This window comes from Andrena cerasifolii, chromosome 6 (genome assembly GCF_050908995.1).
Source record: "Andrena cerasifolii isolate SP2316 chromosome 6, iyAndCera1_principal, whole genome shotgun sequence".
NCBI lineage: Eukaryota > Metazoa > Arthropoda > Insecta > Hymenoptera > Andrenidae > Andrena > Andrena cerasifolii.
In genome coordinates this window covers 753302-768064 of record NC_135123.1, presented here as the reverse complement: position 1 = coordinate 768064, position 14763 = coordinate 753302, and the positions used below count along the sequence as shown (strand labels likewise).

General features: G+C 42.0%; 1 protein-coding gene across 1 annotated transcript in view; it reads left to right on the top strand.

The window, feature by feature from the left end:
* The window catches only part of Dx (deltex E3 ubiquitin ligase), a 45460-nt gene extending 32169 nt beyond the window's left edge, over window positions 1-13291 (top strand). The window contains exons 2-6 of the mRNA XM_076815729.1: window positions 10952-11144; window positions 11224-11493; window positions 11560-11848; window positions 11943-12261; window positions 12595-13291. Coding sequence (XP_076671844.1) covers window positions 10952-11144; window positions 11224-11493; window positions 11560-11848; window positions 11943-12261; window positions 12595-12937 — 1414 coding nt within the window. The 3' untranslated portion in view covers window positions 12938-13291. The remainder of the gene's footprint in view (window positions 1-10951; window positions 11145-11223; window positions 11494-11559; window positions 11849-11942; window positions 12262-12594) is intronic.
* The last annotated feature ends 1472 nt before the right edge of the window (window positions 13292-14763 follow it).

Sequence of the window (14763 nt, the reverse complement as noted above, 5' to 3'; positions counted from 1 at the left end):
TCGTGGCGCTCCTTCGCGCGGGCCAGAAGATCGTACCCGTCACTACTTAGAGATAGCGAGTTCGGGCTCCCATTTCTACGTCGACTCCACATGCTTTTTACACGATCCACCGCAGTGGTGTATTGTGTACTACTTGTTCGATGTATATCATCGATCTGCGAAACGATCGACAAGACACGATCGCGATATACGTTCGCGAAAAGTATACAAATTCCTCGATATACCTGGCTTATAAAGGATACCATAAATGCTATTACTGTAGGGTACACTGAAACATCTCTTTTTACGAAGCTATATTTGGTTAACCTGAAGGTGCTACAAATTATGTAAATGGTTTATGACTCAGTTGCGAGTGTAAAATTTTACAAGGGTACATTAAAAAATGTGAACATGTTTCCCCGGCAATGCGTTGGGAAATGAAATTGCAGTTAACACATTCACTGTTGTGACGATCATAAATATTACTATAAACGGCAATAATTACCATATCACTGCTTGTTTTAATATAAAAACTAATATTGATAGACAATAAATACACATAGGTATGCAAGTGATATGTTATATGTAAGATAAATGATGAAGAGATGCAATATGCAAGATGTTTTGAAGAAGGGGGTAGTCTTCTGATTGCTCGTGATGCAGGTCAAAATTTTCACCCACACTCTTGCGTGGCGCGCAACAAGAAAGCATCACAGTCCTGCCCGCGCGCCAGAAAGCACCACGCTCCTGCCCGCGCGCAAACCTCGAATCCAGAAGAGTTTACATAAGAGACAGAAAAGGTAGCTAGAAAAGGAAAAAACGATACTTGAAACCAGGCTCGTTGCGCGCCTCAGGATTTCCGACAGTGCGGACGAGTCTGAGGCGCGCGACGAGTCTGGCAGCCGATCCTGGCAGCCAAGATTCCAGACGCAACGCCGTCGATAAGCGGTGCCTCGATGAGTTTCGAGGACTTCGACCCTCGAGACCAGGGGGGCCGTACCATGTTGCCCCCTAAGACGTGGCGAATCGAAAATTCTACATTTCGCACCAGATCTTGGCGAAAGTGACGTGGATCGTTTCCTTATGTTTTCCCGATGAAAATGGTCCAAAAACGACACAAATCGGATTGTAAGTAAGGAATCTTCATAATAAATTGATTTTCATAACTTCGTTAAAAATAGTCCGATTTACATGAAATTTGGTATAATTTTCATTTCAAAAACGTAAAGAATCCATCGGTATCACCTCCATATCGATACGGCGAAGAATAAAGAATTTCTTAATACGCTGTAATGAATATTGCACCCTCGACTGTGGGTCGCCGACCTCGATTCGCTGCGGTCGGCCAAGGATTCATACCTGTTTCAGAAAAACTGTATACTTTATTCTTTATCGTATCGATATGGAAGTGATACCGATGGATTCTTTACGTTTTTCAAATGAAAATTATACCAAATTTCATGTAAATCGGACTATTTTTAACGAAGTTATGGAAATCAATTTATTATGAAGATTTCTTACTTACAATCCGATTTGTGTCGTTTTTTGACCATTTTCATCGGGAAAGCATAAGGAAACGATCCACGTCACTTTCGCCAAGATCCGGTGCTAAATGTAGAATTTTCGATTCGCCACGTCTTAGGGGGCAACATGGTACGGCCCCCCTGGTCTCAAGGGTCGAAGTCCTCGAAACTCATCGAGGCACCGCTTATCGACGGCGTTGCGTCTGGAGTCTTGGCTGCCAGGATCGGCTGCCAGGCTCGTCGCGCGCCTCAGACTCGTCCGCACTGTCGGAAATCCTGAGGCGCGCAACGAGCCTGGTTTCAAGTATCGTTTTTTCCTTTTCTAGCTACCTTTTCTGTCTCTTATGTAAACTCTTCTGGATTCGAGGTTTGCGCGCGGGCAGGAGCGTGGTGCTTTCTGGCGCGCGGGCAGGACTGTGATGCTTTCTTGTTGCGCGCCACAACTTTTTCAAACGCGTCGCGCAAGAGCGTGGGTGAAAAATTTTACCTGCCTCACGAGCAATCAGAAGACTACCCCCTTTCTTCAAAACATCCTGCACATTACATCTCTTCATCATTTATCTTATGTGTATTTATTGTCTATCAATATTAGTTTTTATGTTAAAACAAGCAATGACATGGTGATTATTGCCGTCAATGGTAATAATTATGATCGTCACAACAGTGAATGTGTTAAATGCAATTTCATTTCCCAACGCATTGCCGGGGAAACATTTTCACATTTTTTAATGTACCCTTGTAAAATTTTACACTCGCAACTGAGTCATAAACCATTTCCATAATTTGTAGCATCTTCAGGTTAACCAAATATAGCTTCGTAAAAAGAGATGTTTCAGTGTACCCTACAGTAATAGCATTTATGATATCCGCTATAAGCCAGGTATATCGAGGAATTTGTATACTTTTTGCGAACGTATATCGCGATCGTGTCTTGCCGATCGTTTCGCAGATCGATGATATACATCAGGCTTGGGAATTAAGTGATCTTTTCGGCCGAGATTCAGAGGCGACGCCTCCTTTCTCCCGCCGCGCGTTTTGGCCCCCGCGGCGGTCCAGAAGCCTCGAGCGCCTCAGGCCCGTGCCGTATGAACCGCGCGTGGCGCATTGGGGTGACACCCGTATCAATAGGTTTCCACATCACCCTTGGGGTACTATTATCGATGCGTTTTTTTTTTGTCAGTGGTATCCCCTGTAGGCCTATTCCACTGTGCCGCGTGATAAAAAATAGAGTGGAATAGCGCATTTTATTATCAAAATTTTAAACATGTTTGGGAAAACTAGATTTTCGCGCACGTTTCGACGTGCTGGGTAAATCTAAAGTTTAGATAAAACGCGCTTTTCCACTCTATTTTTTATCACGTGGCACAGTGGAATAGGCCTAAAGGGGATACCACAGACAAAAAAAAACGCATCGATAATAGTACCCCATGGGTGATGTGGAAACCTATTGATACGGGTGTCACCCCAATGCGCCACGCGCGGTTCATACGGCACGGGCCTGAGGCGGCCGAGGCTTTTGGGCCGCCGCGGGGGCCAAGACGCGCGGCGGGAGAAAGGAGGCGTCGCCTCTGAAACTCGGCCGAAAAGATCACTTAATTCCCAAGCCTGATATACATCGAACAGGTAGTACACAATACACCACTGCGGTGGATCGTGTAAAAAGCATGAGGAATCGACGTAGAAATGGGAGTCCGAACTAGCTGTCTCTAAGTAGTGACGGGTACGACCTTCTGGCCTGCACGAAGGAGCGCCGCGATCCGGCTTCGCGTGCTTTTGCGAACGTCCGTGTAAAGGGCCCTAAACGAAGCGCCGTAGCATGCGATTTTAAAATTTCTTTCAATTCCGGATCGTTTGCTTGAGCGTGTTTAAGGCCGTTATGATCAGGAGCCTGCGATACCGTTTCGATCCGTGGCAACGCATCCGCAACACTATTGTGTGATGCCTTTAATGTCACGTATGCCATTTGTAAATTGGCCTATATAATCCAAGTGCCAGAATTGACGCGGAGAACACATATCCAAGTCTTGATTAAACGCAAACGTCAAAGGTTTATGATCCGTATATATATAATGTGTATCCGTTATTGACAGCACTAAGGGATCAGGAGGAATCTGAAATAAACAAAGTTTTTGTCATTTATTAACATTTACGTTAACTAATCCCCTAAATTTAATAACAATTATTTACACACCTGAAATAAACAAATAAACTACATTCAATCTTTATTCTTTACCCTATTAGCCTAGCTTTTACAATCAATTTTATAATCACTACACGTGTCTTCTATTTCAACGATGACTCTCCGTTATACGGTCTTTCTCTCTCCTTTTACTCTCCTGCATGACTAGTTCACCGCCTTATCGGCCCGCGCGTGAGCGCGGGAATATTCATATTAACCTTAAGGATGTAAACTTCCTTACATATATAATGAAATTCCGGCCTTCTACATAATGTCGGAAACGTTTAACTGCTATATATATTGCTAAAAGTTCTCGATCATAAGCACTATATTTGCATTGTGCGTTAGAGAGAGCTTTTGTCATAAATGCTAACGGTTGCCAATCCTTATCTACAAGCTGTTGCAAAATTGCGCCGACCGCGTAGTCAGACGCATCGACGGCAATGCTAATCGGTGCGCCAGGCGCGGGATGCGCAAACATCGTGGCGTTCGCGTGGTTGTTTTTTATGTCAGTAAAGGCCTTTTCTACCAGTTCTGACCAGTTTACCGGTGATGTTCCTTTTTTCGCGCCTTTCAGTAAATCATTCAGTGGTTTCAATAATTTCGCAGCGCCCGGTATAAAACGTTGGTAAAAATTTACCATGCCTAAAAATCGCTTCAGAACCTTAATGGTAGCCGGTTTCGTGAATTTAAGGATTACATCTACGCGCTGGGACATGGGTTTTATGCCGTCCTGATTCACGGTAATTTCGTTCACCCCGAAAACGCATTTCGCTGGATTAATAACGACGCCGTAATGGTTTAGTCTATCGAATAGTACTTTCAGATGTTTGCAATGTTCGGCCTCGTCTTTAGATGCAATAAAAAAATCATCGATGTATGCAAAGACGAAATCAAGACCGCGAATCATTTGGTCAACGAAACGCTGACACGTTTGGGCAGCATTCCGAAGACCGAACGGTGTAAATAAAAACTCGAAAAGACCAAACGGAGTCGTTATCGCTGTTTTTTTTCGATATCCGCGAGTGCTATAGGTATTTGATTATACGCGCGAACAAGATCGATTTTCGAAAATACCTTTTTTCCATGCAAGGCATGCGCAAAGTCCTCAATGTGCGGCGGCGTATACCTGTCGGGTATAGTGCGGGCGTTGACTCTTCGGTAGTCACCGCATGATCGAATTTTCCCATCCTTTTTGGGAGCCAGGTACAGCGGCGAAGACCACGGACTTTTGGAGGGATGGATGATGCCCTGCCGTAGCATCAAGTCGATTTCCGCTTTAGCCAGCTTTAGCCGATCCGGAGCAAGGCGTCGCGGTCTGCTAAAGACCGGAGGTCCCGGCGTCGTCTCGATATGGTGAACGACACTGTGTTTCACAGTGCCCCCCCCCCCCCCCGAAAAACTGCTGGTCGAGTCAAATCCGGAAATTCAGCGAGCAGGCGATGGTATGGTGAGTCTCCTGTCTCTGTCTTCACCGACGCGAGATTTTCACCGGCCACTTGCCCATATGTGGACAAATTCGTCGTTACATCGATTAGTAGACATCTATTGCGCGGATCGATGAGCAAACTATAATGTGCCAGAAAATCTATTCCGATTATCGGTGTTTCCACGTCGGCCACAACAAAATGCCATGCAAAATCGCGGCGTAAGAAAAAATCCACTTTCACCGCCAGTGTTCCATAGGGTGCGATGCGCGTACCGTTAGCCGCGTAAAGTTCGTACTCACTTTTGGGCAAAATTGCGCGACCGCGGAAAAGCGCACAAATCTGCCCCCGTATCGACTAGGAACTCAGCTTTCGTATACTTATCTATTACGAAAATGCGGCCGGATTTGGAACCGTCTAATTCCGCTGCGTTTATTGACGATGGTTCTCCTCGTTTCCCGCCGACCAGGTACACGGGTTCTTGCATTTTGTCGCTTTGTTGCCCCACACCGCGTGATACCAGCACAGCCTGCCAGGAGACTTCGCGCGACGTACCTGCTGCCGATAATTGCTGTGATTGCGCGACGGGCTATGGGCCGGCGTACGAGAATTCCGTCGAGGTCCGCGAGAATGTTTTAGAACCGCGCTGAGTTGCAATCTCACGTGCTTCAGCTCGTCCCGTAGCTGCTCGATTTCCGATGAACCGGACACCGCGGCAACACTCCTCTTCTTAGCCGGAATATCGTGAACCCTATCCGCTATCTCGGCCAATTTCGAGCCGTCTTTGTCGGAGGTGGCAGCCAACACTAGTTGTGTTTTAATTGGAAGTCGGTTTTTCCACATTTCGGTCAGGAATGCGTCACTGACCGCCGAGTTGGCCAGCTTTTTCAAATGGCGCCAAAACTGCGTCGGTGTGCGGTCTCCGATCTCCTCGGATTCCAGCAATTTCCGGACGCGTGTACTGTCTGAATCGGACAGGCGTTTTCTCAACTGTTCCTTGAGAGCTGCATATTTGTTTTCGGCTGGAAATAGGTTGCAAATGACATCTTCGACTTCCTCCGCGTATTTTCCGTCCAACTGAGCCACGACGTAGCCAAACTTGGTCTCGTCTTTGGTAACGTTGCCGATAAGGAATTGCGCCTCCAGTTGTTTGAACCACAACGCGACCTTTTTCGGCCAGAATGCTGGAATTCTCAACGCAGCAGTAAAAATAAAACTAAAAATTAAAAATAAAAAAAAATTAAAAAATTCAAACCGACTTCAAAATAATAAAAATGCACTTAAAAGTGAAAAATAATTTTTTCTCTTGTCATCTACGACTCTCATATTTTTGAAGTGTAACTTCTTTAGCCGCGGTAGCGTAAGTTTTCTCGGGTGTGACGGAAGCGTGAAACGCTTTCCCCACCAAGAATCGCTATACCCACCACTTCCGCTTACTCCTATCCTACGATGGCGAGAGCGCATCAGAGGGACCGAAAGCAAGCGAGGAACGGTACAAGATAGACCAGGCGTTTGATACTTTGTCTCGCTGATATTCCGTCCTTTTCGTGCACGACGGAGTATGAGGCGTGCGAAAGACGGAGCGAGACAAAGTATAACGCGTTGTCTGTCTCGCATCGTACCTCGCTCGTTTTCAGTTCCTCTGATTCGCTCTCGCCTTCGGCAAGATAGGAGGGAGAAACTATCGCTCGGAATAGTAGGTACACCCCGCTAGTTCCGAGTTGCGAGCTTTCAACGAAAAAAATACTGTACAGAGAAAATCCTCGTATGGCGTGTGCACAAGTCGTTCTATATAGCTCTATATATGCGAGAATTCTCCATATACTACTCCCCACGGCGTCACGAGTTCCCACTTCCAACAGCTATTCCCCCTGTACTATGTGCCCGTTATTTTTGGCAAACCTCCTCCTACACGTCACGCGTTTGCGCAGATCATGTACACGTAATCCAGCTGTACCGCCGCGTCGACAAGGGTACCCTCTATATTCTACAAGTAAGGATTTATCTGCTGTCTCGGATAAACCTAATGAATATGATTCAGCTGTGCCATCAACAAGTACCGATGCACCCACTGTTGTTACACTACCACACACAAATTTTAATTTCTTTATAACTGCCCACCAAGAATTTCAAACACAATTTCTAAACATTAGTATGCTTGGTAAAGTTTGCTTCATTTGTGTTCGAATATGGTTTAAGAACGACGTGAAACCAGTTGATCCCAAGCATCAACAGCTCTTACATACTACTGTTGTAACGTGCAACTGCAACACATGCAGAAATTGTCTGCCTCAAAATAATAACATTCCAACGTCATCCAAGTCCAATGGTTTCGTATATTCACAAATACCTTCTCATCTACCTACATTAGATTTATTGTGAAAGAATTTAATTTCACCCAGGATATCGTTCATTAAAATTCGACGCTTGCGATCTTCGGGCAAATTATTAATGTTCCAGTGTCTGTAAATACGATGGTGAATCATTTGCCAAGAAACATTGATGACAATCATTATGTTAATAATGTTCATATTAAGAGAAAAAAATACATACCTAAATCACGTTATTTAGTTGGTTTGGTGAAAAAACGAAACATAAAAAATTGGCTACAATGTCTATTTGACACTCCTCTCTATAGGCTGTACGGCATTAAAGCTTATGAATCTTTGTTTCATAATGAGAATGTTAATCAAATTCCTATAGATGAAATTAGTGAATCCATACCAATCGAAGATAGTTTCTCACTGCACAACAACAAACACTCTTATGGAATGATGAAAAGTATCTTCGTATTGCATCAGGAGAAGCAAATATACCGCACAGTCTACTTTTCGATGAACATGCAGAGGAATATAACTTATTCACATTAAGAAAAATTAACGCTTTCGATATTTAATAAGAAGTTTCACTTCTAACGCGTGAGAGTTCCACGCATTGATTTTTTAAGTCGGCCCCTCATCATTTGCACTGTGTAAATCAGGCACCGTCTTAAAAAATTTGGGAGTCATAGATTAAATAAGGGAAAAATTATTTTTTACTTTTAAGTGCATTTTTATTATTTTGGAGTCGGTTTTATTATTTTTTTTTAAAATTTCAAACGTTTAAATTCTGTGCTTCTGCGGATCCCCAACTCACGCTCACAGCGGTTACGCACTCGGTCCGAAGGTAATCTTAGGTACGGACAACCTTTGTGTACTCAGCGCTATATTTATTGTTTGGATGTTGCTTTTAATTTTGAAGTTATAAGACAAAATATTATCACCCATTTTCGTCACCCTTTTCGTAACGCTCGACTGTTCGTCCATGCACCCCCCCCCCCCCTGTACTGTACCGATTTTAAAGACGTATTCACAAGGGCGGAGCGGAAAATGTAAATTTGAATTTTCAGTTGGCCTGGGTGCGGGATAGTTGCCTTTCGATTAACGAAACACAACTGTAAAAAAAAATTGGAAAAATATTCATGTCTGCAGGTTCCTTTTTCTCCTGAAAATGATTATATGATTATATGATTTTATGGTTTTACGATTTTACGATTTTACGACTATACGACTATACGACTATACGACTATACGACTATACGATTATACGATTATACGATTCTATGATTCTATGATTCTATGATTTTATGATTTTATGATTATATGATTATATGATTATATGATCATTTTTAGGAGAAAAAGGAACCTGCTGACATAAATATTTTTCCAAATTTTTTTTACAGTTGTGTTTGGTGAATCAAAAGACCACTATCCCACATCCAGGCCAACTGAAAATTCAAATTTAAATTTTCGCCTATATAGTATCGCTCCGCCCTAGTATTCACGTCAAAATTTGTTCCCAGGGATTTTGCTGACTGCTAACAACGAATTTGAACTTAGATTTTCAAAATTCATAACTTCTATTGCGAGAATGCCGCTAGTACAGTCACTCAGCGGCCACGGGCGTAAGTAAACATGTATATTGACATTCTATCAATCAGAATACACGGCATCCACAAAACTGAAACTAATTATTGTTAAAACCATAAATATTACTTTAGTTTCAAAAGTTCATTTTATAACTTTTTACGTTACGAATGTTAGACCAAAGTTTTATGAAAATTAGAATACGTTTCGACATACGATTCGCTATATTGAATCGGCCATTATGAATTTTGAGAATCTAAGGTCAAATTCGTTGTTAGCAGTCAGCAAAACCCTTGGACACAATTTTTTAAATTATAGTGTTACGTCCTCATAGGACTTCCTGTAAATCACCCCGAGCGGTTGGAATGATTTACCGGGTTCTTGCTCTATGGAAGGGCTAAGGCCCACCTTGACTATACTTACCGGGGATAAGGAAGGTGAAAAGGGGTTGGAAGAATAAAGTTCAGGGGATAAGGTGGAAAAACGATAAGGGTACATATATTGTTACAGAAGTTAAATGACTTTACCTCGAGACAGCGCTTCGCCTTGGCTGTCGCTCGCTGTGTCGCTCGGGTGTCGCGCGGCACGCTTGCCGTCCCCGCGTTTCGGTCGCTCGCAATGTCGCTGACCCACGGGTAGGTCGTGGTCGCTCGCTGTGCTTTCGGATGTCGGTGGCCTAGTGCCCGTCGTACCGCACTGTCTCTAAACGTCGTATTTCTACGCGGTCCTACGTCGGTCTCGATTGACGCGCAAGGGCTCTCCCGTCGAGGCCGTTTCCTGTGTGTCGGACGGAGTTACCCTTATTACGAATTACTATCGGCCGAGCGCGCTTCGCGGAATCTACACGGAGACGTGGTCGCGGTATCTAGACGGTCCTCTGGTCCGTCGCGACTTCCTAGCTCGAGCTCTCGAATAAGAATAATGTTTTTGCGGCTCCCGATCGCGGGCCGAACTTCGAACGATCCCTATGAATGGGGAAAACTGCCCCGTCGGCAGCTGTCGTTTGCTTCACCAATTCCCCGATTATTGAGAAATAATCGGGGAATTGGGCCGAGCGCGGTCGTTGTCCCTATCGCTGTTGCCACGGGCTCAGCACCACTCGATTGCTACACGCGAGGCGATTCCGCTGGATCGCCTTTGCGAAACAAAAGCGACGCGTGGACAGCAAGCACGGGATGGACCTGAAGGGCCCATGTAACAATAGGACTAACATAAAAGTCCGTACAACGAAGCGTATCGGCTGTTGCGTTAATGAATTTTCACTTCTTTGACCTCCCATATCTCAGAAACTAATTGTCACCTCAACTTGAAAGTTTGTTGTGATTGATGTCTCATCATAAGGCAGCGCTGTCCAAGGTCGTTTACGCGTAAGCTCGAGGTTCTCCCACTCTCGTCCGCGTTGTCAGGGATACCGCGCGACCCTAAAGAGCCGATCTTGAGTCCAGAGTTCTTGTAGGTGTTTCCCCCTCCATCATTGGAGCCGACTCCCTCCGAACTCTGACCATGACAGACCAGCCGCTGCCCGATTGGAAGGGGTAGCAGGCGCGAGAGGCCCCCTACGCTGGACAGCGCTGTCATAAGGTATCATTTGGCACAAAATTCAGTTCCAAAATCGTGGGACCAGAACGAGGCTATTTCTTGGGTCACTCTTTCAGAAAGGTCCGTTGCGTAGTTGCGACGTGATTCAGTAACAAACATCCAAACACACTTTCGCATTTGTTATATTAGTAGGACAATATCCGAAATTCATTTAAAATGCAACCTTAGTTTCATATGGTTGAAACTCATCTTTGAGTTTCGTTTTATTAATAACATACGAGTATATCGCCTGCTATTTACGTTTGATTGCAAATGATTTACTGCACTTTTGTACTTTTCATATTTAAGACTGCAACAAAAAAAGTAAATGCTTATTTATGTTCACAATGTTTACAATAGGTATTATATCAATTTAAAGACGAAAATGCAATGCAGTGAGGATGGAGATGATACTCATAATGTTAGGAGAAAATTTTATCTTCCGAGTTCACCAGCTGGGAAAGGGGCTAAATGGGAATGGGCTGGCGATACAGATGATTGGCACACATATGATATGGAAGTGCAATGTCTAATAGAAGAAGCATGGGCAAGGGTAAATATAGAACTATCTTTTGAAATTTTACCTACTCTACAGTTTTAATTCTAATTGCGATTTTACTTTTTTATTTCAGGGTGACAAAACAATTGATGTTTCTAAGACATATTTAGGTTTTCCTTACATTATTAATTTTTGCAATCTAACTCAAGTACGCTGTTGTACTGGGTATGTGAGACCAATACGACGTATTCAACAAGCGCCTTATCCTTTAGTTAAAGTTGCACTAGAAGAGTTACAGATTATATCTGGAAGGAAAGCTATGTGTGTAACTGTGAAAAGTTCTACTACAAAAGTAGCACATAAGAAATCATCTGCAGGAAATACAAAGAAAAATAATAAAAAGGTGAGTAAATATATTTGTTGATATAAATATGAACAAACTTTTATACATTCACTTGTACAATATCAGGGTAAAAATGGTGATACTGGTCCATCAAACATAGCACGTGTTATCCTGAGCAACTTCAACATATTTAGTAATAAACATGGTATAGAAAACAGTACTTCAGTTGCAACCATTGAATCTGGTCAGAAGAGGAAAACATGGGACAATGTTCTTGATGTAGATTCTAGTAGCACGAAAAGTGGACGAAGACCTAGTGTTGATACTGTTTTTACATATTTGAGTCATGAAAATCCAGTAGATTTATTAGACAGTAGTGTGGGAAGTGATGATGTATTTAAAGATTCTGTTTTAGGTAATTGATTATTTTTTCTTTAAAATACTTCTGTGATATTCTTCATTTTGTGATATGTGAAGTATCGCATATGAAATGAGTTTATTTTATTTAGGTGCAGATGCTGAATCCGATGTCATTTCTCAATATGTAAAAGTAGTAGAAAGCGATGATTCTGATTCGTGTCCTGTATGCCTTGGTATGCCGGAGCCATTGACAGTAGAATTAACTCGCTGTCGGCATAGGCTACATTTAGCGTGCTTAAATGCAATGCTCAGTTGTCAGCAACCTCCCATGTACATACAGTGTCCCGTTTGCCGCTTAATTTATGGAGAGAAAAGAGGAAATCAACCTCCCGGGACTATGAATTGGACAAGGATACCACGCGCTTTGCCTGGCTTCCTAAATACAAATACAATTCAGATAACTTATGAGTAAGTGCGTTACAAGTCCATTTTTAGTTTCTTGTATTTATTCAATGAATAATTCAACTGTAGATAAATAGTAAAAAGGTGTATACTTCTCAATATATTTATCTATATTTTACAAAAATTCTGATTCTAAAAATTTAGTTAAATAACAAAGTGTTGAACGCCATCAAATTGTTGAAATTATTATGTGAATAATATGCTTCTGAATATTCCTTACATAACAAAATTAAATTGTATTGTATATTAAGTTAGACCTTTTGTTCATGCTCAATGAGTTTTTTTAATGGTGCCCTCGTGGAATTTTCAAAATATTATACTGAGAATATATAATTTCAGCATTCCATCAGGGATTCAAGGGAATGAACATCCTAATCCTGGTCAAGCCTATTACGCTGTAGGTTTTCCACGCGTTTGTTACCTTCCAGACAATAACTTAGGTCGACGAGTTTTAAGACTACTACAAATTGCGTTTGAGCGAAGACTGATATTTACGATTGGACGATCAGTGACCACTGGACGGGAAGATGTGGTAACATGGAACGAAATTCACCATAAAACTGAATTGGGACCATCTACGTCTGGCCATGGTTACCCTGACACAAGTTACCTCGAGAGAACTTTAGCTGAATTGGCAGCCCAAGGCGTAACGGACGGACAACCACAGCATACGCTGTATTAAGAATCTCATTGAAATAACAATCTTTGTCATTTAGCGGTATTACAAACGCACACATATTGATGTTAATATGCTACACAAACAGGGCGTCCCTTCAATCTCTTAAAGAATTAAAATGGATGAAAATATCGTTAAATTATCTCCGAAGTAACCACTTATTAATACCAAAGTTACTGATTTTTTTGGAAATATATTTTATTTACTGTATCCTATTATTTAAGTGTAAGTGTTGAGATGATTTTAAAGTCAACTTTATTTTTAAAAACGTAAAATGATTTGTAAGGGGACCCTCCAATCAAAAAGCTATAAAAAGGAGGTGATTTTTATGAATTTTGTAAAAGAAGAGATTATAACATATCCCAAAAAGTGTTTTTGGCTTTTATTCATACCTACACTCTTTAGCGTACAATTTTCTTTTTTACATGTTTTGAGGCTTGATGCATTTTCTATGTGGCGTTTAGTACAGCGCTGCCAAAAAGAGATGCCTAAACAGTAGCCGTATTTACTAGAGCTGTTACTTTTTGACTCGTCCGGTACCCGGCTACCCGGAACAATTTCAAGCCATTGAATGTGGTATTGTTCGATCATTTTTGGCTAACATCAAACAATACCACAGACAATAAAACATTCAATTGCCTGAAGTTGTTTCGGGTAGCCGGATACCCGACGGGTAAAAAAGTAAGAGCTCCTAGTGTTTACTGATAGGATTGTTTGAAATCAAAAATCGAAAAAATTTCTTAAAATTTATTTCAATGGCAATCGTCTTATCTACTATCGCGGCAAGAAACGAAAACTACGATTGGTGCCCATTTGAACTAAATAGTGCAAAAAGAAGGTAATTTTGCGCATAAATGTGTAGATAAAAAACGCGTGTTTCAAAAGTTATATTTGTAGATGGCGTGATAGCGACTCCAATTACGAATCAAATGCTTCAAGATTTTTTTGAATCGGTTCATTAGATTGTCACCGTTTCAAAACATCGTGTTTCGAGAAAAACGTGTTGAAAGTTTGTTTGATATTTTTTATGTGTTTTTAACGCATATTGACTTATGGACTAAATGATTATTTACTTTTTCGCTGCAACAGATCTTCTAAAACCAGCTTATGCACTAGGGGGGAGGTGTTCCCATTGCTCTCAAGAACACTTTTCGCTGTTCAAAAGTCATGGTCTCCTCACATTCGGTGGAGCAAATTTTTGTTGAGTTAACAAATGGATCTCACTCTATGATATTGGGCGCAGTTTACTTGCCACCAGCGATTCCGGAACCGCTATACGAGGAACACTGCAGAGCTATCTTTGAAATACTGGATCAGCGTCCGGACAGCTATTTTTATATCTGCGGGTACTACAACCTTCTCCATCTTGACTGGATCTACCAAGATGCAACACTAGACTTCGACACCCATCCTTCATCTACCTAGTCTGAAATCTCTTCTGCTGGACACATTCTAGAGACCTTCAACTTCTTTAATAGTAACCAGTTCAATTCAATTCCAAATTCACATGGCAATACACTTTATCCGGTTTTCTGTAACAATAATGCTGTTGCACCCCCCCCCCCCCTAGTGACTCGCTTCTGCCTTGTGACAATTATGACCCGACACTAATTATTGACGCCAGATTCGCTATTATTAATTGTACGCTGCGAGTTAATCATCTCTACTACGATTTCCGGCATTGTGATTACCGTCTCGTTCGGGACTACTTGAACAGTGTACCATGGGATGATTACTTAACTATTGCGAACTTCGACGATGCGCTTCAATTTTTTTGTGGTCACACTTATACACAGTCATTGACTTATATGTACCTAAAATTGTTTCTAAGG